This window comes from Neopsephotus bourkii, unplaced genomic scaffold, assembly GCF_033783945.1.
Source record: "Neopsephotus bourkii isolate Nb327-2 ecotype Australia unplaced genomic scaffold, CSIRO-AGI_Nbou_v1 NB_882, whole genome shotgun sequence".
Taxonomy (NCBI): domain Eukaryota; kingdom Metazoa; phylum Chordata; class Aves; order Psittaciformes; family Psittacidae; genus Neopsephotus; species Neopsephotus bourkii.
Genome location: NW_026901376.1, coordinates 989,067 through 1,012,799, shown reverse-complemented (window position 1 = coordinate 1,012,799; position 23,733 = coordinate 989,067). Strand labels below are relative to the sequence as shown.

The 23,733-nt window shown below is 49.3% G+C and overlaps 1 protein-coding gene and 1 long non-coding RNA gene across 2 annotated transcripts; one reads left to right on the top strand and one right to left on the bottom strand.

The window, feature by feature from the left end:
* Window positions 1–3,066: 3,066 nt before the first annotated feature.
* On the top strand, window positions 3,067–12,501 carry LOC133214308 (uncharacterized). The gene is made up of 6 exons (XR_009726088.1): window positions 3,067–3,201; window positions 3,278–3,419; window positions 3,679–3,759; window positions 5,334–5,394; window positions 9,556–9,850; window positions 12,223–12,501. It is a non-coding gene; the product is annotated as an uncharacterized LOC133214308 (long non-coding RNA).
* GRIFIN (galectin-related inter-fiber protein) lies at window positions 8,777–10,326 on the bottom strand. The gene is made up of 3 exons (XM_061357109.1): window positions 9,741–10,326; window positions 9,498–9,660; window positions 8,777–9,025 (listed from the first exon to the last, which is right to left on the bottom strand). The coding sequence occupies exons 1-3, from the start codon at window positions 9,875–9,877 to the stop codon at window positions 8,861–8,863; spliced, it is 465 nt and encodes a 154-aa protein (XP_061213093.1). The 5' UTR covers window positions 9,878–10,326; the 3' UTR covers window positions 8,777–8,860.
* Window positions 12,502–23,733: the final 11,232 nt, after the last annotated feature.

Here is a 23,733-nt window from a genome sequence, read left to right as displayed (position 1 = left end):
CAGAGTGAAGAAATGTGCCAGGGCTCTTCGATCGCATTTTGTTCAGGCAGTTGCCTTCCAAACGTTCAAGCTAATAAAAGCAGTTAACTTCTTTTTCTTTTCTGCCCCATGCACTTTATTTGTGACCTGCATGATTTACTGCTAAGGAACCTTCAGGGCTTGAAATACCTGACTAGACTACTAAGTTGATCAGAGGTTTGATATAATTACAATGAATCTGCTTTTACGTCCATTGGCACAACTCACAGATGCCAACTCTTCTCTACCGGCGAATGATAAATCTTACACGCTGTGTCCAGCTGATAGAGAGAACAGGGCCACTGATTACAATGAGTTCATTGATTCTAACAGGTTCAAAGTCACCGGATAACTCAGGATGGGGAACCTCCAACGAAAATAAATGACGTTCCCCACTTACGGAACAGCTTTGGAGCAGAAGCTAAATACAGCCCACAGGAGACAGGAGCCATCCTTCACCAGCACGGATAATGGACTGGACTGCGATGCACATCAGAAATAACCCACAGGAGTCACAGCTGTGAAGAACTGACCCGAGAGGAGCAGTGATTCAGCCACTTTGGGCCTTTGCCAGGGCCTCAGGAATACTCACAACAGCTCCCAAGCCTGCCTCGGCTGCCAAACCTGCTCTGCCCTCTGCACATCAGAGTCCCAGGGCAAGGTAAATTTAGCAGAGCTGTCTCAGCACAAGCTCCCTGCTCCCGCTGCAGCACAAGCTGGGTGTCGCACAGCTGCAGTGACAACTGCCTGTCCCAGGCCCAAGAATGAGTGCTAGCTCTGGAAACCCTGAGGCTTTTCCAGCTTATGCTGCTGACCAGGTGCACCTTGAGAGCGTGAAGGTGGAAGAATTCCTCCACTTGTGCATCTACTTACAGCAGCACATGTGCTTTCCCCACTTAGACTCTTCTCCCTGGACAGTGCTCAGACTCCCTGCTGGTGCACAGCCTCCAGTGGAGCTGCATCTTTGACCCTGTGTGGTGGCTGGCACCCATCTGAAGGGCACTTTGTGTTCTTAGCTTTCCTCCTCTGCATATCCTGGCATGCCTGATGTGTCTCAGCTGCCATGGCTTGACCTAAAGACCTGTTTTGAGGACATAGCTGCTTTCCCCCACCCCATGCTTGCCCAGCAGATAGGTGCTGGTTGGACTGCCCTGGATAAACCCCACCTTCATTGTCACTTACCCCTTCTGCCTCTCTCACTTTCAATGGCTGACATGGAGATGGGAGGACCATGGGGTAAGGGAGGCTCCCTGAGCCCCTGCATCTGCCCCTCTGCTGTGTAGGCTCTTTCCCCTCCTAGGGACTCAGTGGCCACTGCAACCCTTGAGGGTCTATATGAGCATTTCTGATGCTTAGTATAAACAGGAGTAATACTGAAATCTGTTTCTTTGGGTCTTGCCGTGGGGAAAGAGTAGCAGCATCACCATTTGCTAACTTTTATTAGACAAAAAAGGTGTCCATCCTTTTTAGCAACAAAATCCCCATATCCTGGGTGCCATCGGTTTCAGGGACCTCTGAGCCGGCTTTGCCGCTCCCTCTGCTGGTGGCTGCTCCGTTCCCATGCCTTTGCCGCTCTGATACTGCCGTTTCTGGGGGCACACAAGCTATTTCTGGCACCACAGTCCAGGTCCTCGTCATAGCTCTGGCGTGGCATTCGCTGATGTCAGTGCATTGACGGAGCTATGAATCCAGGAGGAGATAAGAGGACAACGCTGTGCACAGCCAAAGACAATACACCGAAGATGCCAAGTGCACTTCAGATGCTTTGACAATAAAATAACAAACAAAAAACATCTGGGAATTGATGTTCGTTGTTTGTAATTACTTTTATGAGAGTGGAAATCTTTCTTCCGCCACTATTCTTCCCCCTCAATCAAAGATTGAAACGTTTAAAGTATTTCAAGTGTCCTTTGGAGAATTTTAAATGGAGAATGTGTGCATTTCAGCGCCTGAGAATATTCACTGATGCTTGTTTTCATAAACAGATATGTGCCAAATTCCTTATTTTCTCTCCTTCTTGTTGGAAACCTCTTAGATTGAGCACTGTGGAAATGTGGCTGAAACAAAAAGATGATTTTGTTCAGAGGAATTTGTCTGATATGCTGTTCACTTGCTCAAGGACAATGAAACACCATTTTGGCATCAGTGTGATTGATACATGTCTTTCAGATACCTTTGCTTTTGGTTTGTGCAGTAGTGCAGGCAAGAAGCAGGGTGGGGAGCACAGGTCTGAACGTGCTTCTGCAGGGTCCCTGCTGAAAACCAGGACCATGCCAAGTGAACTGGACCCTGTCTGGTTAAAAGGAGAGTCACTAAATGGAGACGTACTGCATAACAAAGTGGGTTTTCAAAGGAGAAATCAGTGCTGTGTGTCCCTAATACATTGCACGAATTTAGAGGCAAGGTTTTGAAGTGATGCAGAGCATCAAGTCAAGAAGTTTAAAGAAACCAGGACTTAGCAGGGGTGCCAGCTGACACACAAAGTAGCTGTCTGATAGCCCTTCTCTCCTGTGAGCTGTGATCCAGGATCAGCTGAAGCAGTGGTGGGATTTCCTCTGTGTCTATCTGTTATGTGGCAGGCTCACCCTCTGGATTAATACAGGCACCATCAACCCACAGAATTAGAACCAGCCCAAATCAAGTAGATTTGGTAACTGGGGAAATCTGGTGGTTTGACCAGGTCTGTGGGGCTCCTTTTCATCCTGTTGTAACTCTAGTGGTGTAAGCAGTTTGCCACTGATGTTAGTGAGAAGAGAGGCAGATAAAACAAGGGGCTGCTAAGGCAGTCAGTCCTCTATCCTAGCTACATGCTGCCAGGTTTGCATACCAACATTGCTTCCCTGGTGCTCTCTCCCCATAATAAAGCCTAATAAAGGGCTTTCTAGATGAGAAAGCTTCCTAGTTGCATCAGCTGATTGCCATCTGGGGGAAGTCTCTGACAAGGGCTTTAAATTTGCCACTGTTTGCCTTTTCCCAGCTGCAGAGGCGAAGCACAAGGAGGCAGGAAGGAAAGGCTCTGAGAAACAGCACTCTCAGGGCCCCTGTCTGCCTCTGTCATGGAGGAGATAAGGACTGGAGAGAATACAATAGGAGGGAGTCTGTCTCTCTGAGCAAGATTATTTACTCTAACCTTAGGTGATGCTTTGTGGGTAGCTGTCACAAAGCAAATGTGGCTGGGATCTGGTTGTAATAGGAATTAGAACATGAGCACATTTGCAACAAGGGCTTGGTGGTCAAGTGCTATGTGTTTTTTAATAAGCTTTCTTATGTTTTATACTCCTAACCAGAAAATCCTTGGGATTTCTGCTCTGTGGATTCAATAAGGAATCAGCTGGGAGTCAGGGGGAGAAGTGATGCTGAGTCTGAATGCACTCTAGCAGCCTGCTCTGGTGTTTTGACAGGTAAGAAAAACAAACTGTGAGCTGCTATTTATTTTGGGCACCCTTTTAAAAGGAATCTCCCCAAATGGAGCTGTAGAGCATCAGGCAGGCAGAGGCCTTGAGAGGCTGCTAAACTCTGTCAGGATCAGTAGCAAACTTTTTCTCTCTAGTAATAATGCCTCACCTCTCTGTGCAAGTGATTCATCTGGAAAGACTTGGGCAATTTACTGGAAGTACAATCACTGCCCTCTCCACTGACCACGTCTGTCTTTGTTTCCAGCGTGTGCTCACAGCAAAAAGCAGCTATAGGAAATGAAAGCTGACAGTAGATGGAGTTCAGCACAAAGGCAGAGGTTAGAAGGTAAACCAGCTGCATCCCAGTTTTACTCCTGGTGTTTGAAAGCAGCAAGTTTGTTGTGCAGTAATTCACACAAATGTTACTAAGCTTAAGAAAGGACAGCTTGAGTATTAAGGAGGGATGTTGGTGGCTCTTTGGTTGTTGTCTGGGCTGGAACATGAAACAAGCTAGGAAAATACTGTTTAGTAGCTAAGACCACAGCAATGCTACCTATGGATAGATGGAAAATCCCTTGGGTCTGAGGTGCCCAGCAGCTCTGCTGCTTCATTTAAGACTAAGGTGCTGGCTGGTCTGTGTGACCTGGGTTGTGCTGCAGCCTGGTAACTCACTGAAGCTTGGGGTAACATCTGATAGATCATGGGAAGTCCCACCCAAACCTACCTATGGTTATATGGCCAGGAGCTGTATGATGAGAGCACCAGGCTGGAGGCAAGAGCATCCTGTTCCCTCCTTTTTCTGCTCTGCTGCTTTCCTGCATATGCCTTGGTTTCCTCATCTTCACAAGGGTGTTAAGATAATTCCTTCTCTTTACAGTTTCCTTGGACCCGTATGGTTTTAAAGTGCTTTATAAGACCCAGACAGCTTACAATGGTGTGATGGTGCAGCAAAAGTATCCTGATCTCCTTAGGCCTGTGTCTTGTGCTCTGCTAAAGTCAGAGATTTGGCTAGCTGTGTTTATATAGCTTGAAGGAATGACACGATAGATTGCATCTAGCTTTGGTAAGAGGGTCTTGAACAGACTGTGGAACTGGAGGGCCGGTAAACTTGGGCATCAGGCTCTTTTCTGTCACCCTTTCCTTGGGTGATACACAATAGCACAGCTGCCAAAGTGATACCATCAGCTTCCAATTCTTCAGCCTCTAGAGCAGATCCTTTCTTTCATAACATAGTATTTCTCTAGCCTGCATTTAATGTCTGCAGCTGGTACCTGCTACCATGCATGTAAGATCAGGAATGGGAGGGGTACTTTTGTGTCTGAGCTGGCTCTGGGTGGAGATGCTGCGAGTCAAAATGGCTTTATAATGCTCTCTTTAAATGTAATAAAAGAAACATCTCTCTTCATTGCAGTCTGGGGCTGCCTCAGAACTGCCTCTTCCCAATCAGAACCGAGACTTACTCCTCCTTTCTTCTTGTGTGGTGTTAATTTCTTTCTGTCATATCCTTCAGAGAAAGGCTGAACATTTGCCCTTCGTATTCCTCAGTCCTGCCAGTGAACACGTGTGGCTCCTGAGCATTTACAGAGTTTGACAGCCCACGTTCTTGAATAAGCAGCCTCTTGCATAAGGGCTCAGACGTGCAAAGAAGAAAGTCATTGCTGATAAGGTCTGCACTTTCAATAGCTATTTCTGTGGCAAGGTGTTGGGAAAGCAGGAGCCATAGGGGATGTGGGAAATCAGAGATGCCACAGTCATTGTCCATGATCACTGAGCTGCACCCCAGTACAGTCACTTGGGATCAGTGGGGAGGTGAAGATCTCTGCTGCAGCTCAGCTGTTATCCATCATTGAAATGGGAGGAGAAAGGGAATTGTTAGTTAAATGGTTAATAGCTGCCTTCTTCCTGCCTTTCGTTCACCAGAGCTGCCCTCTAGCTAGATGTAAGTAGCTACAACTCCAGCACTGAAGTCTGATGAAAGAAAGTGAGTATGTGCAGATGCAGCCTGTACATTTCCCCCTTTTTTGTGCTTTCCTAGAAGTCTTCCCCACTGGCAACAAATCCTTGTACCTTTTCCCACCGTGCTCCCTATCTCAATGCCAGACCCAGTGTCTGATATTCAACTGTCCCTTGCTAAGGCTGGCAGAGGCAGTGTCACTCAGTCCAATGCCTCCAGGCTGCTGCCCTGCTGATGTGATTCTCACTGACGTGGGAGCTGTTTGCCTACCAGCCTGTGAGGGAACTGCTGGTGCTTGCTGCTGGGGTATGCGATGACTGTCCACAGTGTCAGTGGTACCAAGGAGAACTCTCTGCTCATGCATCAACAGAGGCTCCTCAGGACATCTGCAGCACTGACACTGCCAGAGGGGGCCTTGGCTCTTGGAGTGTTTGCATAATGGATTACAAGCATGACTTTGCCACTCCTTGATCTAGGGACAAGCCAGAGTGTTTCACTGAGCTCTGCAGATCCAGCCCAAATGGGGAGAATCAGTGGGAAAGGGGAAGAGCCCATATGGGAGGTCACCATCTCTCTCAGGTGCTCCTCTCTGGTTTGTGTAATCCTGCTTTATAAGCAGATCCTGCCTAGGATAGTCCCATCCTATGGTGATTGCTCTCTCTGGAAGTGTTTCAGCCTGGTTCTTGTCCTGCACTTGGTCACAGCAAAAATACCAAGCTCAGCCTTTAGGCTGGGCAGCAAATCCTGGAGCTGCACCCCGGCTGCCTCTGCTCCTACCCCTTCAAAAGGTCTGCTACTCTTCAGAAATCACCCTTGGGCAGGAGCCTGTCTCCATCGGTTCCATCCCCAGTTACAAACCCAGGGTCATAAATGGGAAGACTGGTTACAATTTGGAAGGATTTATTTGTTCCCTTTGATCGCCTCAATGCCAGCCTCTGTGCAAGCCTAAAGTGCCAACCCCCCTCCTGAGAGTGTAATTGACCGTCATAATTGCGGGGTTTCGTTCTACTCTGGAGTTTCTCCTTAAGGGGCAGATGAGGATCACAGTCTTGGAGAGCATCTCTCATTCTCCATAGAACTGTGCCAAAGAGCTATATACAAACAGCCAGCCCTGGAGTTTTCCTCCCAGAGATGCTCTGTAGCTCCGTAGACCTCTTTTGCTCTGATGACCCCTTCACCCTTGGGAGTGTTTTGGCTGGAGGAGGCAGCAGATAAAATCCTGACGCTAACAGCAGTGCTGTGGATGTGTCGGCAGAGATTGGGCTCTCTTGGTGCAGATGGTTATGGAGTGAGATCAGCTGCTGACAGAAGCTCGGGGGAACGTGGTCAGGAATCAGCACATAACCTCTGCTGCTGCCTCATTTTTTGTGTCCACTTCTGGAGGACAATCAAATCACACTGTGTTTCTGCAGCAGTGCCTACAGATGGAGTTTGCAGCCATATAAGTACAAAGCATCACCCTTATAAATGATTTAATCACTTTTCTTCCATGAGAACTGACCCATCAACCTCCGAAGAACAAAAAGAACGTTTTCTCTCAAATGGCAGCTCAGCATTATCAGATGCATGACACAGAGATCCCAGTGGGCCTGCTTGGTCTGTTTGTGCCTGTTTTACTGAAGGGATGGCCGTAAGAGTGAAGTTGTTGAACCGCTGAGTTACACCACGACAACCAGAATCTGAGCCAACCCCCTTGTCCCTGTTCTGACGGATTTATTCCAGACCACAGGAAGTCTCACTATCTCCAACCTTCCTGACTTGCAACCAAGACTGTGGCCATCTCCAAACAGTGTTTTCTGTTCTGTTTGGAGGGAGGAGGTACCAGCTGGGCCCATTTGGTTTCCTGTTGCACCCTTTGCCACGAGGACAGGATGGTTTCCAATTAGGGTTCTTTATAGTCTGGAAAAACATTATGAACTTTTAGCAGACCCATAAATATCAGCTCTGTGGCATCATGTGTTGTGGTTGGCTACGCGGTCACCTCTTCCTCATAAGTCCTTGAAACTATAAACAGAGAGAAGAGTTGGGAATGGCCAATTTGAGCATTGAGAAAAGGCTGAACAATGCTGTGACTTCCAGAGATCTCACCCAAAGGCAAGGATGGATCAGGGCTGACTTCTTACCAAGTGATTTTTCCTTGATGGAAAGGACTGGCAAGGCGGGATCATCTTTGTCTTTTGCATCAGGAATGTGGTCTGTCTTATGTCTGAGGAGCAAAGGAGTGATTTGGGGGCAACTGTAATTGCATTTTTGGAGTGAGTTGCTGGTCAGACTTTAACACTGTGGCATTATGCTTCTTGTGATGCGTGTAATTAAAACAAAGTAAAAATAACAACTTTAAGCCTGCTGTGGCCAAGCCAAAGAGTCAGGGATGGACTGAGCTCCAAGGAAGAGGGTGGAAAAGAGAAGAGGGTGCAAGGGACAAGTGGATTGTTTTGAAAGACAACTATGAAGCAGAACAAAAGAAAACAAGAAGGCCAAGCAAAGAGAAAAGCCAGAGGCTATCCGCAGGGATAATGGCATTTTTGTTCATTCCAAACTTATCGTAATTTCTAGACCCTGATTTACTTTTGTTCGGAGTCCAGCTGCATTTTTGGTGCATGATGAAGGGACTGGGTACTTTTATGTGTCTATTTAAGCTTTTACCATTTTCTGACCCTTTTTATTGGGTCTGCTTAAGCTTTTACCCTTTTCTCAGGGTCCATTTAAGAAGCCTGGAGTCAGCAGGACTCAGGCTGAGCAAACGTCTCGCAACTGGTGAAAATAACCTCTGGAAATACCTTGCAAGTTGGATCTTAACACCCTGATCTCCCTACAAGGGACCTTCATGTTGTGCTAGCCCATAAAGCAAAAAGGCAGTGTTTTCCCAGTGCCAAAACCAAGCAGCTCTCAGCCTGTGTCCTGCCCAGTCACCACCCCTTGCTCATGCTGGGTGCCTGGAGCTTTGCAGGGAATGAATAACCTGATAGATCTGCCCATTGAGGGATGGCTCAGCAGGGATTTCCATGTTTTGTTTTATTGGCAAATATTGGTAGCATTTTTACCCAGCTCCTGGAAACCAATGGGCTTTTCCATTCCTAACATCTGCACCCATCACTTCTTTCACCATGTAGCAAGCTGAGGACTAGTGCTAACTCACACCTACAACTTCTAGGGTAACATGCCAGGTGTCCAGGCTACTACTCAAGGCAAATGTCTGTGTGCTGTGATGATCTGTCAGGCTGTCCAACAGCAAAGACCTACAGAGCCCACCATGTACCCTAAGGCATGAAGGCAGAAGGTCTTTGATGATCTGGGCTACAGTTAGTGACATGGCTTGGTGCTGTCTTAATGACATGCAATGGGAATGACTATTGTTATTCTTCAATACACATGTAGCTATCTCCCTGGCTAATGATGGTGTATGTTGGGTGGAGAAAGGGAGGAGGTGGCCCCTTGGCTACATCAAGAGCTGAAGGAGGAATGGTCTGTGAGGCTGTCCCAACTCCAGTCTTTAGTAAAAGCCTCGTTTGGTGATTTCCACTGAAGAAATGGCAATATCATTGAGAATCTGCAGTTTGGTGATGGATGAAAGCCGCTTCTGCCGATGCTTGTACTGCAAGATTTTGTTTTCATCAATGAAAACGTGGAAATAGTCCTGGTCAGAGTAGATTTCAACCTGAAAGAGAGACTGTGTTAGGTCCATCATGTGGCCACGTGTCCTTACTGGACCTTGTTGCCATCATGTCTGTGAGTGCCTCGATATGGGTGCATGCGTCTGCAACCCAGTAGAACCCTGCCAAAGCTGACATACACTCTGTTCATCCCCATTTTGGGAAAAGAGAGAGAATAACTGTGTTCTTTGCTTCATGATAACAGAAACTGGTGATAAAGCAAAGCCTAAATTGAAAACAAATGGAGCATCCAAGAATTACTGTTAGAGCTCTGTGTTTCTGTGCCAGAGCTGGGTGTAAATCAGCAGCAAATCAGGGTACAACAGAAATACTAACAGGAGACAGAGCCAGAAAGGGGATGCTACTTGGTATAGTGCTGCAGGAAAAGCAGGGCTAGATCCATGAGGAGGACCCCAGTGTTGGCTGGGTCATTCCTGTCCCACCACTGAGGACATCTATGGGGTGACAGGGGGTTACCTGGAATGACTCCTTTGCTTTGAAGGGGAAGGTGTTATTAACCTCTTCCTTCCCCCAGTGGTTGGCAAGGAAGGAGTTGCAGACGATCCTGGAGCTGGAGAAGCGAGGATTAAAGTGGAGAGCGATTTGGTCTCCAGGATCACAGAGCAAGTTGATTTCAAACCTGGGACAGGGAGAGAAAGAGGAGATGGAGTGATGCTGCTGCCTCTTGTGAGCTGGGATTGCTGCAAGCAGTGTCCTTACATGCTTGTGCTGGAACTGGTCTCACCCTTGACCACGACGCTCCAGCCGGGACACATCCCCTCCGGGTACAGGGCTTCAAACTGCCGACAAGGAGATGATGGTGAAACATGGTAAGGTGGAGAGGTGCACAGCCCCATTTATTCCTTATACTTCTCCATCTTTCTCATCCTGTCATTGTTTTCTCCTTTCTTCCCCATTCCCATTCAGGTATTCTCTGCCCCTGCCTCTTTCTCACTTCTATACAATCTCAGGGGCTCTGTATTGATAAGAAATGAAGCTGCTGCTCCAACATCCAGGGCATGAAGTGGGATTTGCTGTCCCTGAGGTCTTTTGTGAAGAGCTGGGTGCGATCAAGGAGCAAAAATTGAAGAGGAACCTGGCTGCCTTCATCATCAGCAGGACACAAAGACACTGCTCCTCTGCCTGCCTGGGCAATACAAAATCAGAAGCAGAAAACTTTGTGATGCTTCAAAGCAGGGTGCGAAAGACGAGGAATGGGTGTAACGTGGCATCCAACCTGCCCTCATCTAGCATTGCATGGGAGGCTCTTCCCATAAGCTCCTGCCTGGTCCCCCATTCCACCTACTCCCCCATCTCCAAATTTAAACTGGCACAAAATGGCCTGGAAAATATTACTTTTTAAATAATACATAGTTTTATTAAATAACTCATTCTAATAAGAAGTGCTTGGTCATCTCACCCTGCTTTTTTTAGCATTCTAATGATCCTGCATTTCTGATCATCCCTCTCTCCCAAACTTTTTGCTTGCACTGGAAAGACCTTTCCAGCCTTGGCACCTCCACAGCCTTTCCCTTCCCATTTCTTTATCTGCCATGATGCCTCATTTTCCAATGCATTTTTGGGATATGCATGCTCGTAGGCAGGAGCTGAGACATGACCATGGCCAACCTTATGCCCTCGTGCCTGGCTACTCTTGGAGGGCAGCTTTGGGAACCTGCACATGGTTGTTTAAAGGCTCTGACCACACCAGTGTTCACCCCTGTGAAACACAGGGAGCTGATGGAACTGATGTTCCTTTTTTAAACCAGTGGTGACAGCAACAACCAGGTTCACCTTCCCTTAATTCTTGGCTTGTCATCACTGTAACAAGCCCAGCAAAAGGCACACCATGAACACAGCAAACAGCAGTTCCCTCTTTGCTGCTGGCTGTTCCAGCAGGGATGGATGGCAAAGCATTGGTTGTATTTCAGTCTCAGCTCAAACCCTCCCAGCCAGAAGTGCTGCAGCATTGCCCCAGATCAGCCCTAGTATACCCAAGGCTAAACATCTGTCCTATTGACCTTTATTGAGAGCCATGAAGGTCACAGTTTTGCAATAGCCTGGACCAGACTCAAATAGGGCAGCACCACAAGTTTCATCCCCACGTCTTTCGGGATTTGTATCTTTCTTGCTCTTATCTGTGCCACTTTCCTTTACCTACTCTTTGACCCCATGCCCTCAGACAGACCAGGCTGTGCCAGATGCACTTACCCTCAACGCCATCCTCTTGCCTGTCCTCGTCCTGCAGACCCACCTTGGGTGCATGGCTGGAGGGGTCTATATAGAGGCCACCAGCCTGGAGCCCACATGTGTGGGATTAGCATCAACAGGAGCTGAGGTCTTGCTTTCAGAGTGGGCTTGGACATGGGGAGCAGTAAATCCTGGTGCCTGCCCAGCAGGGTCAACCTGCTCATGCATGCAGGGCTAATCCAGCCCTGCTGCTGCCTGCACAAAGGCAGTGGTGACCAGGCAATCCTGAGCTGTGAGTGATGGAGCTGGCGTGAAGCAATGATGGGCAGACAGGCATTCACACTGTGGTCTGTGTGTAATGCAGGAAGGATGGATGGATGGGGGCTCCCAAAGCTCAAGAGTTACTGGGAGTCCCATCCACTGCAAGGTCCAGAGAGAGGGGAGGTGGCTCCGAAGGGGCTCAGCTTCACCCTAATTATCAGAGATTCCTTTTTCTCCCTGTTTTCTTTCTATTCACTCCCTGTGGGTCACAGCCTGGTCTGAAACAAGCTGATGCCAGCTCTGTCAGAGCTGCTTTTCCACCTCGCAGCACCCTCGTGTTGGTGGGACTCGGGATGCTGCTATGCTGAGCTCAGCAGGCCCCAGCTCTGCGCTTCCCTTCCCTGCTGGGGACAATACAGGGATTTGGGAGCCTTTGTCCGATATTTCCTGTCATGGAAAAGCACCAAGAAATGAGCAGCGATGAAATGAATGTCAGTGATGGGGATTTTCAGGCTGACAGTCAGCATGTACAGCTGGGTGAAGCGAGCCAGGGAAGGGAGGGATGGGTGCACCCCCTCTTCTTCACAGGGTAAATGCATTAAAACCAGATGCTGGCCCCATCCCTGCATGCACAGCAGGCTGCAACGCTTCCCGGCTGGTCCTACAGGACTTCATGGCTTTCATGGTTAAAACTTCCTCACTGTATGGGCAGCAGTGCTGATGTTACTTAATGTGTTTATTCTATTTCCAGCAGATAAGCAGAATGGGAGCTGCTATCCCAGGCTCTGGTGCCCTTGGCAGATGATTAGAAATGCAATCCAGAGGACATAGAAGCCAATAGGATCTCTCGGGGCTGAAGAAGCCGAGTCCCAGCTGGGATTTGCCCATTTGGACTCCTACAGAACTGAAGCTTGTGAAGCTGAGCTCTGCCGTGGTCTCCTTGCTCTGTACCAGCGAGCAGTGGAGCAGAGCTCTGTGCTACAGATGGCAGCATTGGGACGTGCAAAGGAGCCGTGAGCCAGCAGCAGAGGTGCTGAAGTGGTGATGCCAGGGCCAGGGGCATCCAACCCATCCCTCCAATGCTGGACATTGGCCTCTCCCATGTGCCCGGCTGTGTTTTCACCCTTAAATCATCCCTCCCTGATTGTTCCTCCTCTCAGTCAGGCAAAGGACTGCAGGGAGAAGGGACTGCTTGTGGGATGCTGGACAAAACCAGACTGCATTGCAGTCCTGCACATAGGAGAGGAGTGAGCTGCAAGCTAAATAACTGTGCCAGGTTTATCATAACTATGCTAATGAGATCAGTGCACTGGGGAAGGCTTGGGCACCACAGGCCAGGTCACGGTGCAGTGGGATAACAGAGGATGTCAAACCATGGTGGGACAAATGCCATCTCTTTTCCTTGCCCAGAGGCTGCATCTCACCCACATAGGGCAGGAACCAGCGTGAGTCACGACCTCTAGAGAAGCTGCTGTAGCTCTTTATGGTTTCTTTATGATTGTATGCTTGTCACGAATCTGTGCACATAGTCTGACCTGGCAGGGTGATGCCCCAGCCACACCGAGTCTCCTTCCAGTTTCCACTGGTTCCAGCAACAGGCAATGGAATTTGCTTCCCTACTGCAAAAAGCTGCCTCGGGCCAAGCAGCACTGGGAGCCATAGGGCTGCCCTGTGGGAGAACAGCAGTAGTGAAGGCAGGTTTGGAGAGATGGGAAAACTCTGAGGGAAGGAAGGGGAGTTTAGATTGCTCCAATTCTGGGGAGAGCAACATCTGAGATACTCAGCACTTCCCAAAATGCACGGCTTTGCTTCCTGTTGGCATCTCAATGAGAGCAAGAAAGGTTGCTTGGGAAAAATGCAAGCACAAGCGTTCCACCAGTATGTGGTGCCCAAATACCAACTGGTTTTACAAGCGCTCTTTTATTTGCCTTTGTGCTGCTGCTCAGAAGCTATCATAGCATCTGTCTGTTTAGCAAAGAGGAAGGTCTGTAAATATGTATAAACCTCAGATGCTGGAGGCAGCACTGGGTGGTTGGTTCTCAATGTCATAACTTTTCCCTCTGTTTGGTGATGGATGGAAGAACCTCACACATGCTGATTGTCTGCCACTGGCATACACAAAAGACAGATACAGGCTGAGGTGGAGGGAGTCTAGCATAGGAAAGGAGAATGGTTTGGTTAACTGCAGGGGAGGCATTAGCAGACCTGCTTATGCATTTGCCAGCCATTTGCTCGTACAAGCATCAGCATTTGCACCTTTCCTCAAGCATGTGCTGCTGTTTGTCCCACAAGCAAAGTGGCAGAAACACCCAGTGAGGAGCTGAGCACTCTGCTTCCCACGGGAATTTTCATGCAAGGCTCCCCTGTGCTATGCCAGGTGCTTTGCTAGACCTGTGATTATTTCCATTGATCTCTAGAGGTCTCCAAACACACAGCCTTGATTTTCAGGACCTGAAGGCAGTGCTCAGCAATACACCCTGTACATTGGTCCTCTCCTTGTGCACTGCCTGCCTCTGCAATGCACCCACCAAGTGATGCTCCGGTATCTGACACCTACTAAGGTTTTACTGTGAGCTCGTGTAGGAAAGAGGTGTCCATCCCATGATTAACTCAGTCGAGCCCTAATGTGAGTGGTTGGTAAAATATCTGTCCCATATCTGCCTTGTTCTGCAGGCTGGGAGCATCAGCACACAGACCTGGCTGTGCCCATGCCTGCCTGATATTGCTATATGTGTCCTCAGACATTATTGCACAGCCCTGTGTCCAGTTAATATTCACTCACATGTGTATTTACATGCATATATAGCATCCACTTGACCTCAGCAATATATTCCTACTGGAGGCCTGTGATCACAAATCAACCCACATTCCTTAAATACACCAATGCAAACAAGCCACCCCGGTGCTCCTGTGTGGCCCATGGACTTGCAAAGCTGTTTTGCTGCCTAATGGCCATAGCAGGGTGGATGTGGACACATGGATGCTGCCAGACCTGGGCTCCCCTTGAAGTCACTCTTGGCTAACTCTCTTAGGGCTGGCCCAGGGGCCTCCAGCCTTGCAGTCTTGTGGAATAGCTTTATATTAAGCTGAGAAATGATGTATTTTTAGTGCTGGGCTCTCAACAGTGAGACTGCAAATGATGCCATAGCAAAGTCCCTTGCTTTTTCTTGCTTTGAGCATCCCCATCCAGCCAGCACCCATTACCTGTCTGGGGAGAGCACCATGACTCCCTCCTCTAAATCAGGGATGCAGGTCTTTTCCTCCACCTCTGGAGCCAGTGATTCAGTGTCTTTCCTAACCTTCCATGCTCTTTGTTTGAGGACAATAGCTTTGCAGAAACAAAGACATAATGGAACAATAGCCCGGGTGCAAGCAGAGCCTCTGGGCATTGCCTGTGTGCTCCAGGGAGGCTCAGCTCTTTCTCTTTGGTTATTCCAAACCATGTGGGTCTCCCAGAGCCTTCCCTACCAGACCAAACCAGGGGCTGTGTTTTCCCTATCACACACCCCTGTGTGAGGCTTCTCCAGACTTGCTTATCTGCCTCTTGGCAGTATTTATACCTCCTCCACAGCCATTCCAGTTTCTCCAGGGAATTCCTAAAGCTCCCCCGTGCAATCAGGAGTGAGCTCTCTGCTCCAGTCACACCGCCTCGGGAATGTGTTACTCTGGGAAGGGTTTTGGCACGTTGCTTTGCCAGCTCACCCTGATTCCCTTTCCCCCAGACCTACAGCTCTGCATTAGCTCCCTGCTCCCGACTGGGAGCTCTCTTCAGTGCTGTTGTCTACAGCCAACATCCAGAGACCGGTCATCAGGGCTGAATGGTGTGAGTGCTCCTCCAGGCTTAATGCTGGAGAGGGAAACTGTGGCTACAACCCTTTGGAGTTAAACCTCAGTGCAACAGGCTTTGGTATCTACTTCTGCAGCCTTTCCTTGCTGTGCTTTACTGGACTGGCCAGAAGAGGGCTGGAGACTCCAGGCAAACCTCTACGATGAATGATACGCATACAAAACCTCACACATAGGTCTAACTCTAGAAGAGCCTGATGCAACACCTGCTATGCTGTGGGATGAGGATCAGCTCTGCAGCCTGCACCTCTCAAGCCTGCTTTGAGGAGACTTCTGTCTCTCACAACATGCCTGGCAGAAGGAGCCCCTTGCAGCCACTCAGCCTGAACGTCCCCAGGCAGCCTGTCAGAGAGCAGAGAAAGAAAACATCACACCCTGTAAGGTGGCAAGAGAAACAGCGAGATGCTAACACCCCGGCATACACTGGCTGGTGTTGACCGAGCTTCCTGCACCTCACTGGAGCATCAGCTCCACTAACAAGCTGCTGGGAATGGCCTTGATGCAAGCGGCTTCTGGGCCAGAATCTGTCATATCTTCCATCCTTTGACTGCTTGTTAGCAGGTCCCATCATCCTCCCGGTGCTGGGGAAAGGGAGGGCATGTCCTCTCCCTCAGCAGCTGTTTGGGTATGAAATCTGGTTTTATTCTTGTTGTCCAGTAAGCGGGAAAAGGAGCCTGGTGTGGTCCTGGTCAGTGCCATGAATATGAATCACTGCAAGCAAAATCTCTGCCTCTCACTACACCCTTTCCCCACGCAGATGAAAGGGGAAGGTGATCCCACCCCTGTCTCATTTGTCCCATGAACTGGCACAAGTGCAACTGAGGCCAAGCCCGGAGCTTCTGTTGTCCCTGCACATCTCCTGCTTGCCGTTCAGGACTTCCCTTTGCGTGGCTTTGAGGAGCAGGGATGAAAGGCAGGGCAGTGGAAACACAAAGCACGCCTGGTTTATTTTATTTAAGACTAGACTCTGCTTAAAAGGAAACCAGCATTATCAGCTCCAGCACCGCCAGGTCAGATGAGTAAATGAAAGAGGAGGGTTTAGTTTATGATCTGGAGCTTGAATTTGCTCTTATATGGGCATCCCCACAAGGCGTTGCTTGCTGCCACCTTGACTCTACGCATGTCATGGGGATGGCCAGGCTCCAGCCAGAAACTGAGGCAGAGGTGAAAGGCAGTAGGCAGAGAGAGAAGTTGAGTTCAGGTTGTATCTACTCTTACTTCCTTGGCTCAGGGCAGTTACACGTGCTGCAACACAAACGTTGCTGCAGCCAGCACATCCCAGCCCGTGGGTATCCATACCTGCCGCATCATTATCCAGCCAGTCTTTGTGAGCCAGGACTTCATCATTTCTTGCTCAGTTCCCCTTGGGTAAAGCTGCCCCAAAGCAGGTCCCATTGCCCTCACCAGCTGGAAAGGAGTGGTGGGTTTGGGGCATGGCTCACCCATCAGTCCTGCTCAGCACTGCAAGATGCAGGCAGGCAGAAGGTAAACACGCGACCTGGCACGGGCAGTTGTTTACTGCCCGGGGTTCATAGAGCAAATATTTGATCCTCCGTAAATAATTGCCCCGTTGTATATGCAGGGACCTGATTTATCCTGCTCCTTGGTGCTACCTTCCAAACTCCCTCGGGAGACATCTGTCTCCCTCTTCCTGGTGATTAATGGGGAAGGAGGAGAGCTGGCGCTGGGCCTCGCTGTGCTCCTCGGAGTCAGTGTGGGTGTACTGCATGTCCTTCCATGGTGGTCTCTGGCTCAGAGCTAAAGCAATGACAGGTCCTCAGAAGGAGGGGGGGGTACATGTGAACTCTCCGTGCTCATTTACATTGAATCCTTGGTTCCTGGGGAGCATCATCAACATTGCTGAATTCCCCTCAATCCCCCATCACCTCACTGCAAACTCTTGCCAATTCAGAAGTGTTTCCCAGCGGCTTCCCAGGTGAGGTTAGTCTCCAAGGGCCAGGCTTTGAGCAGCTCTTTTTCTATACTGAGTGATTTACTGCCCCGAAACACGAGAGGAGGGGGAGGCACATCACTAGAGGGGCTGCAGCTTGGCAGCATGCTCTGCTCAAGCACCGGGCTGTGAACACAAGTAACAGCAAGACCATCTCTTTATGATGCTCTTCCCTGCAAGCTTCATGCAAGCTCCTTGGCCTGGGAGAACACATGGCAACTTGCCTGAGCATGGCACAGGCGGGCCACACTCCGTGTATCAAAGCCTGGATTCCTCCCCCAGGCACCAAGACGTGGGTTGGAGCAGCAGCCTCATGCCTGCAGGTAGGTTTGGGGAAGACACAGAGGAGAAGGAAGCCTGTAATTGAAGGGAAGCGACCTGCAAGGTTTTGGGGATGCTCTGGTGTTCATGGAGCAGTCAGACACAGGTGTATCCCATGTGCTGGGATAGCAGATTTCATGAGGAGAGCTCTGGTTTTGGGACATCAGGATTTGCCCTGCTTTTCCACCATTTGTAATTGACATTTGTTAACATAAGGAGTCCTGTTGAGGTGCTGGCATCGTACAAACCTTCCCATGTCTGTGTTTGATATCCCCATCAACTGTCCTACAGGCTGGGTCCTAGACAAGGTCCAGTTTGGGTTCAGATATCAAAAAGCACCAAAGGAGGATGAAAAGGTTCAAAAGAGGAGAAAAATAATGAGGCCATCAGTGTCAGAACCCCTCCAGCACCAGGCTGTCATCTGCCCTGCTGCATCAGTGGCATTAAGGGACTGTGATGTTTGCAGAGGGGATGTGGGGTCCACTCCCCATCCCAGCCTCTGCGAGAAGGTGGGATGACACGTGTGAGGTGAGTGGTGGGAAGTGCATTTTCAGCTTGGCAGGGCCTGACACATATCCAAAGGGTACTGGTTCCAGCAAGACCCCATACACATGTACCACAGGTCACCAAGTCAACAAACCCCTGCGCCAGGAGACTTGGTCCTTTTCATGTGGCCTCTGACCTTTGCTCCACAGGGCTGGTGGCTGAGAAGAAGTGCCGGGTGTTGCAGCAACATGCGAGGTGCAGCTGGGGAGGAGGATGCAGCTATTTCGGAGAGCAGGGAGGAAGAGGAAGAGCTGCTGACAAAGACTGAAACTAGAAAAATGACGACAATGACAAAAACCTTCCTCTCATTTAGGGAACCGGCTGCATTTCTTTCCTGGTGTGACTGGGATAGCTCAAACCAAGAGATGTAATTTCAAGGTGCTAAATTGCAACTCCTTGTGTCCCAGGGCTGATGTCCTGTTTCAGTTGGAAAGGACCAAACTCCCTACCAGAGGCATCAGTCTCCTGATCTGCTTAGGGGATGGGAGGTGCTTTTAACCAAATGCCTGCCTCCTTTGTCTGGCTTCCCTCCATCCTCTTCCCAGACCATTGTACAGGGTGGCACCAGGAATAACTGCCTTGCTGTCACATCTTGGAGCCTGGGACTGCACCAGGGGAAGCCAAGGAGGTGGTACCCGATGGTACCATATTTGTTGGAGATTCTGGCACACACGGTGGTGCTGAGGAATGAAGAAGGGGAAGTGTATCCTTCCCTACAGCCACGTTTGTTGCTGACTGTCTTGCTGCCTCCTCCTCCCGAGCTGGAGAAGCAAAGAACCCAGCTCCCCCTTGGGAGATCTGCTCCTCTCTGCCCCTTCCCTCAATGAGACTCCCTGACCCTGCTCCAGCTCTTCTTTTGCAGACAGTAAAATTGTTCTTCTTGAGACGAGCTCAAAGACAGTCCCTGCCCCAGGGAGCCTGTGGTCAAGGCGAGGAGATGCCATGTTATTTGGTTTCATCTTTGTTTTCATTCTGGCTTTTAGAGCTTGCAGATGGGCTCTAGCCGCAAAGTCTGGAGACAGGTCCAGCTTCCCGCGACTCCTGACTTGGGTGGAGGCTGGATCCAGGCTACTGATTCAGTCCCTCTCTGTTTCTGGTGCTGGATTTATACATAATTTGCTTCTATATAGTTATGGATACAGCTGGGCAGGGTGTGAGAATTTCAGCAGGGAGGTGAAGGGATGCTTTATAAATGAAGCATTTGTTAGTGCAAGATTTCAGCAGGAGGAAGGGATATAAACTGGCAGCAAGAGCATGGTGTGGGTGTATGCCACGTGCCTTGCAAAGGGTTTAATCCGCCAAAGGCTTAACCGAGACCTATCCACACCTTGACTGCAATTTTCCTGCTCTGGGAAGTGGGGTTGAAGCCACATCTGCATCTCAGTAGCAGCTCAGGAGCAGCCAAGGCGCACTATGGACCTAAGGACAGAGCTGTAACTCCAGAATGTGCTATATCCATCTTTCCTGCTCCTGCCATGGCTGATGGCAGGATTCCAGCCCCCTAGGGCTAGGGAGCAGGCACAGAGGGAGATGCCCATTTGTCACAGTCAGGGGTAAAGCTCCCATGGATGGGAAAGGAGAGGGGCTGGGGGGTTTCAGCCTCCATCTCCAAGAGTGATCAGGGGTAGCTCTGACCTGCATCAGCATTTCATCAATCCTGTTTTGTACTTAATGTGGATCGTAGCCTGGGGAGAGCTTATTCAACCATGGCTCTGCTCCTCATATCCTCTGCTTCTCCTCCTCCTCCTTTGTATCTGGCTGCTGGGAGAAATTAGCTTTAGCTTTAACCAAACTGTGAGGGGGTTTCCAAAACATCTGGAACAGCTCATGGAGCTAGAGTGGAGTGTAAAGCTGAGGGTGGAAATAGGGTCATGGAAACGGAGGCACCCTGTTGGATTAATGCTCCATAGCGGCACTTGGGAAGGGCTGAGTTCAAATCCTCACTCCACTCACAAAGGAAAGGAGTTGGGAAAATCCCAGTGAGACCCTGTCCATGCTATCACATGCCTTTGGGTCCTGCTCCACAGGGATCATGCCTGGAGGAGGTCACACCAGTGCTCACCAGTGCCTATCACCTTAGCACAGGGATATGGCACTATGATGTGAGGGGCAGCATGGGTGTTTTGGTCTCCCAGACTCAAAGCCTGCCCTTATATCCAGGCTGGGAGGAGGTCTAGAAAGAAGCCTGTATTTTGGAAAGGGCAATGAGGCCCCTCGGGTTATTCAGAGGCTGCCAGCTTGGCATCCATCACAGCTGGAACACTGAGATGGCTTTTAATACAAAGCAATGTGTAGTTAATTAAATAAGGGGGTTTAACTGATGCCAATCCTAGAAAATGATGAAAATAGGTCTCAGCTAACTTCTTCATTTCTACAAGGCTTGGACTCGGGTTGATGAAGATGATGTTGTCAATGCAACAGCCTTGGTTGTGTGGTTTGACGTGGCATTTGGCCACGGTACAAATGGAGCTGGAGTGGAGTCTACTGCTTAGATTAATTGATAAAGAGTGATATAAAACCATCACGGCTCACCTGATGGGAGGGCAAATGATGCTGGCTATGGGCTGGGAGATGCAGCTGCCCTGGGGAATTGTGGTCATGCAGCCGCCTTTCCAGTGGTGTTGGTTCTGGATCCTCCCCAGTTTTACTGTTTGCTGAAAAACTAAGACCCTTCTGAAAGCATTTGTAAATGACTGTTACAAAATGAGCCAGATCAATCAGTTTGGTGCAAGCCAAAACTGCCTCTTTTAGTACAACCACATGGGGAGTCTAGGAACAAGAAGGGAAGGTGATATTACAGGATGGGGTAACCGCTTTGTCTTGGGAAACAAAGCACGTGCAAGCCATACATAACCATGGGGTTTATCCTCATTTTAGTGGGGCAACCTCTAATAATGTTTTTGTAGCACATCAGAGGTGCTCCAGACTCCCCGAGTCCCCAGATTTGTGCTTGCAAAGTACTGTAACTGACTATATCCCTGGTGTAATGCAGGAGGCAACCACCATCCCTGGATGTGGTGGATGGAGGTTCTATTTGCTGTGGCAGGGGGGTGAGAGCAGGGAGAGCAGTGTCCCCTTGCCAAGGATTAGGGATGGCACATTGGGAGTGTTCAGGGAAAGAACCCAGAAGTGATTCAGGGACTGGCAACGTTGCTTATGCAGACAGGGTGGGGAGGCTCTCTTTGTTTATTGAATGTTATTCATTTTGGCATTATGTATTGAAAAGTTTGAGCTGATGGATCATGGTAACCCTCAACATCAGGGCTGAGATGGGATTGGGTTTCCCAAGCCAGTAGTCAAAAGCAGGATAAGATCAAATGTGTGGATACCAAGGGACTGGAATGAACATTGGGATCATATGAAGTATTTAAAAGGAGCCTGGGACACACCATCTCCCACATTGACTCCTATGGAACTTCCATAGAGAGCATTTAGGAGACAAGACGAGGGACTCCTGCATGCTGTGGCAGGTGCCTCCAGCTGCCAGCCCGCAGCAGGCTGGCTGGATTTAAACCCTGACAGCCTCAGGCTTTCCCATCCAGGCGAGAAAACAAGCTGTGAAAAGAGTAAACATGTCACTGAAGTATTTTCCTTTCGGATGGGTTGATCCTCCCAAGCTCCGAGGAAAGCCGCGAGGAAGCTGCCATCGGATGTGAGCGCACCAGCCCTGACTCCACAAATATCTGAGTAATATTTACTGAGCTTTATGGGTTATTCCACTATAAATCTGAAAAAAATGGAAAAGAAAATGTTTTACTGGACTCCTCCACATGGGATTCCCTCAGGTAACCTCCCTGCCTCACTCAGTCCCATTCTTGGTCGCTGCTATCACTGCTGACTGCATTCACCCTGCTGTCCCTGAACCGAATCCTGGTGGGATCAAAAGCTCAAACAGGGGTGCTGACCCAAGTGTATCACCCATGGGACACTGTGCTTGGCACAGCAGAAGAAACCTTCCCTTCTCCATCATGCCTCACATGTGCAATACCAATGTAAGGATGGGTGCCATCCTCCCCGCTCCTTGTTGAACGCAGAGCCTGTTATTTATGTAGGACCTCCCTAAAGCCCCTTTGCTGTTGAGCTCTCTGTGCTGCTTCCTGTATTTGAAACCCTTATCACAGCTTTGCCCTGGGAACAGGCACTAAGGAGGGTGTGTTTTATGGGTTGATAAGGTTTTATTGCTACAGCCTTATTGAAATAAAGAAGTGGGGACCCTGCGTCTGGGTGAGGGGAGAGGGAGTTTTAAGCAGCTCCACTTTCCATTAAACTTATTAGCCTGGACACAGGTTTTAAGTAATACCCGGTCAGTTTTGGGTCCATCAGGCACACTCGGTAAGGTCCATGTTAGACATCTCCAGGAGCTGCTGCAGTGTGTATCTGGGAACTTGGTTTCACTGATACATGTATTTCCATCCCCTGCAAGAGGAAGCAGCACATGGGGATATGGTGTTCCCTCCTCCCCATCCACACCTCAGCCCCATGGCATGCCTCAGGACGCACCTTGGCATGGCGAGAGCTCCCAATGCACCCCACCAGAGCATCTCACTTTGGTACAGAGCAGTTTGCACCCTCTTCTGCCTCAGTTTCCCTCTCCATTCCACACACCTCCATCGCAGCCTTTCCTCCCACGTGGGCAAAGTTCTCCTCTCGGCAGAGGTTTGCAGTTTTTAATCCTCAGCTTCAGGTTAGAAAGAAATTAAAGTGGCCAATAATGACTTTGCCAGGTGCTGACTCCCTCTGCACTTCAGCTCTGAGCTTTGTGTGCGTGTGTGCATACAAGCGACAAACAAAAATTAAAGAGGCTTTATTAGTCCCATGACTAAGTTATAATAGGAAAAACCTGTGTTCTTCCTGCCAGCGACCAGTGCAAGGGGAACAAATCACTGCAAGCGCTCTGCCCCAGCTCCCCACTCTTGCGCAAAGGACAATGGTGTGGCCACATTAGAGGGTTTTCTGATCTCATTTACCCCAGTTAATGCCTGGGGACATCATGTCTGACACGAAGATGGTTGTATATTGTCTCTTCTAAGAAGTTCATGGTCCTTCGTGTCTGTTCCCAGCAGGCATTGTGCTGCCTGGGTGCTGCAAGAGAGCAAGAACTCTCTTCCGTGAGCTGGTGGTTTCATCTGCCCTTCTCATAGAGATGTTGATGTCCATCCAAGGATACAGGACACTTGGAAAAGGATTTGTCTACAGGGACTTGAACCAATCTTCCCCTAAATCCTCAGCAACCTGAGCTGCAGAGAGGAGCTGCACACACAGCTTCAGAGTTCTGCCTGATTTATCCATCAGTCTAATACAAGATACGACCTTGTGTCAAGCTTCACCTAGATCTTACCCAACCAAACACACTAGACTCATGGATGCACCTTTCCAGAATAAGTGTTCTGCTTCTCAGATGGCAGATACCAGGACGTTTACCAAGGTGCTAAACTGCAGGGCATAAGAAAACATCTCCAGGAGAGATGTTTTGGGTACTGGCTGGCTAGCACTGTGCTGTTGGCAATCCCTGGTCCCTGGGGTGTGTGACTGTCCTGGATCTGGCATCATGGAAATGAATTAGGAGCTTCTGGGATCTGGGATGTGCTGTGAGATCGG

Coding starts and splice junctions, on each gene's coding strand:
- GRIFIN (XM_061357109.1), bottom strand. CDS start 9,877: ATGGGGCTGTGCACCTCTCCACCTTACCATGTTTCACCATCATCTCCT. Junction 9,661..9,740: donor ACCAGTTCCAGCACAAGCAT/GTAAGGACACTG, acceptor TCCCTGTCCCAG/GTTTGAAATCAACTTGCTCT. Junction 9,026..9,497: donor AAGCAAAGGAGTCATTCCAG/GTAACCCCCTGT, acceptor TCTCTCTTTCAG/GTTGAAATCTACTCTGACCA.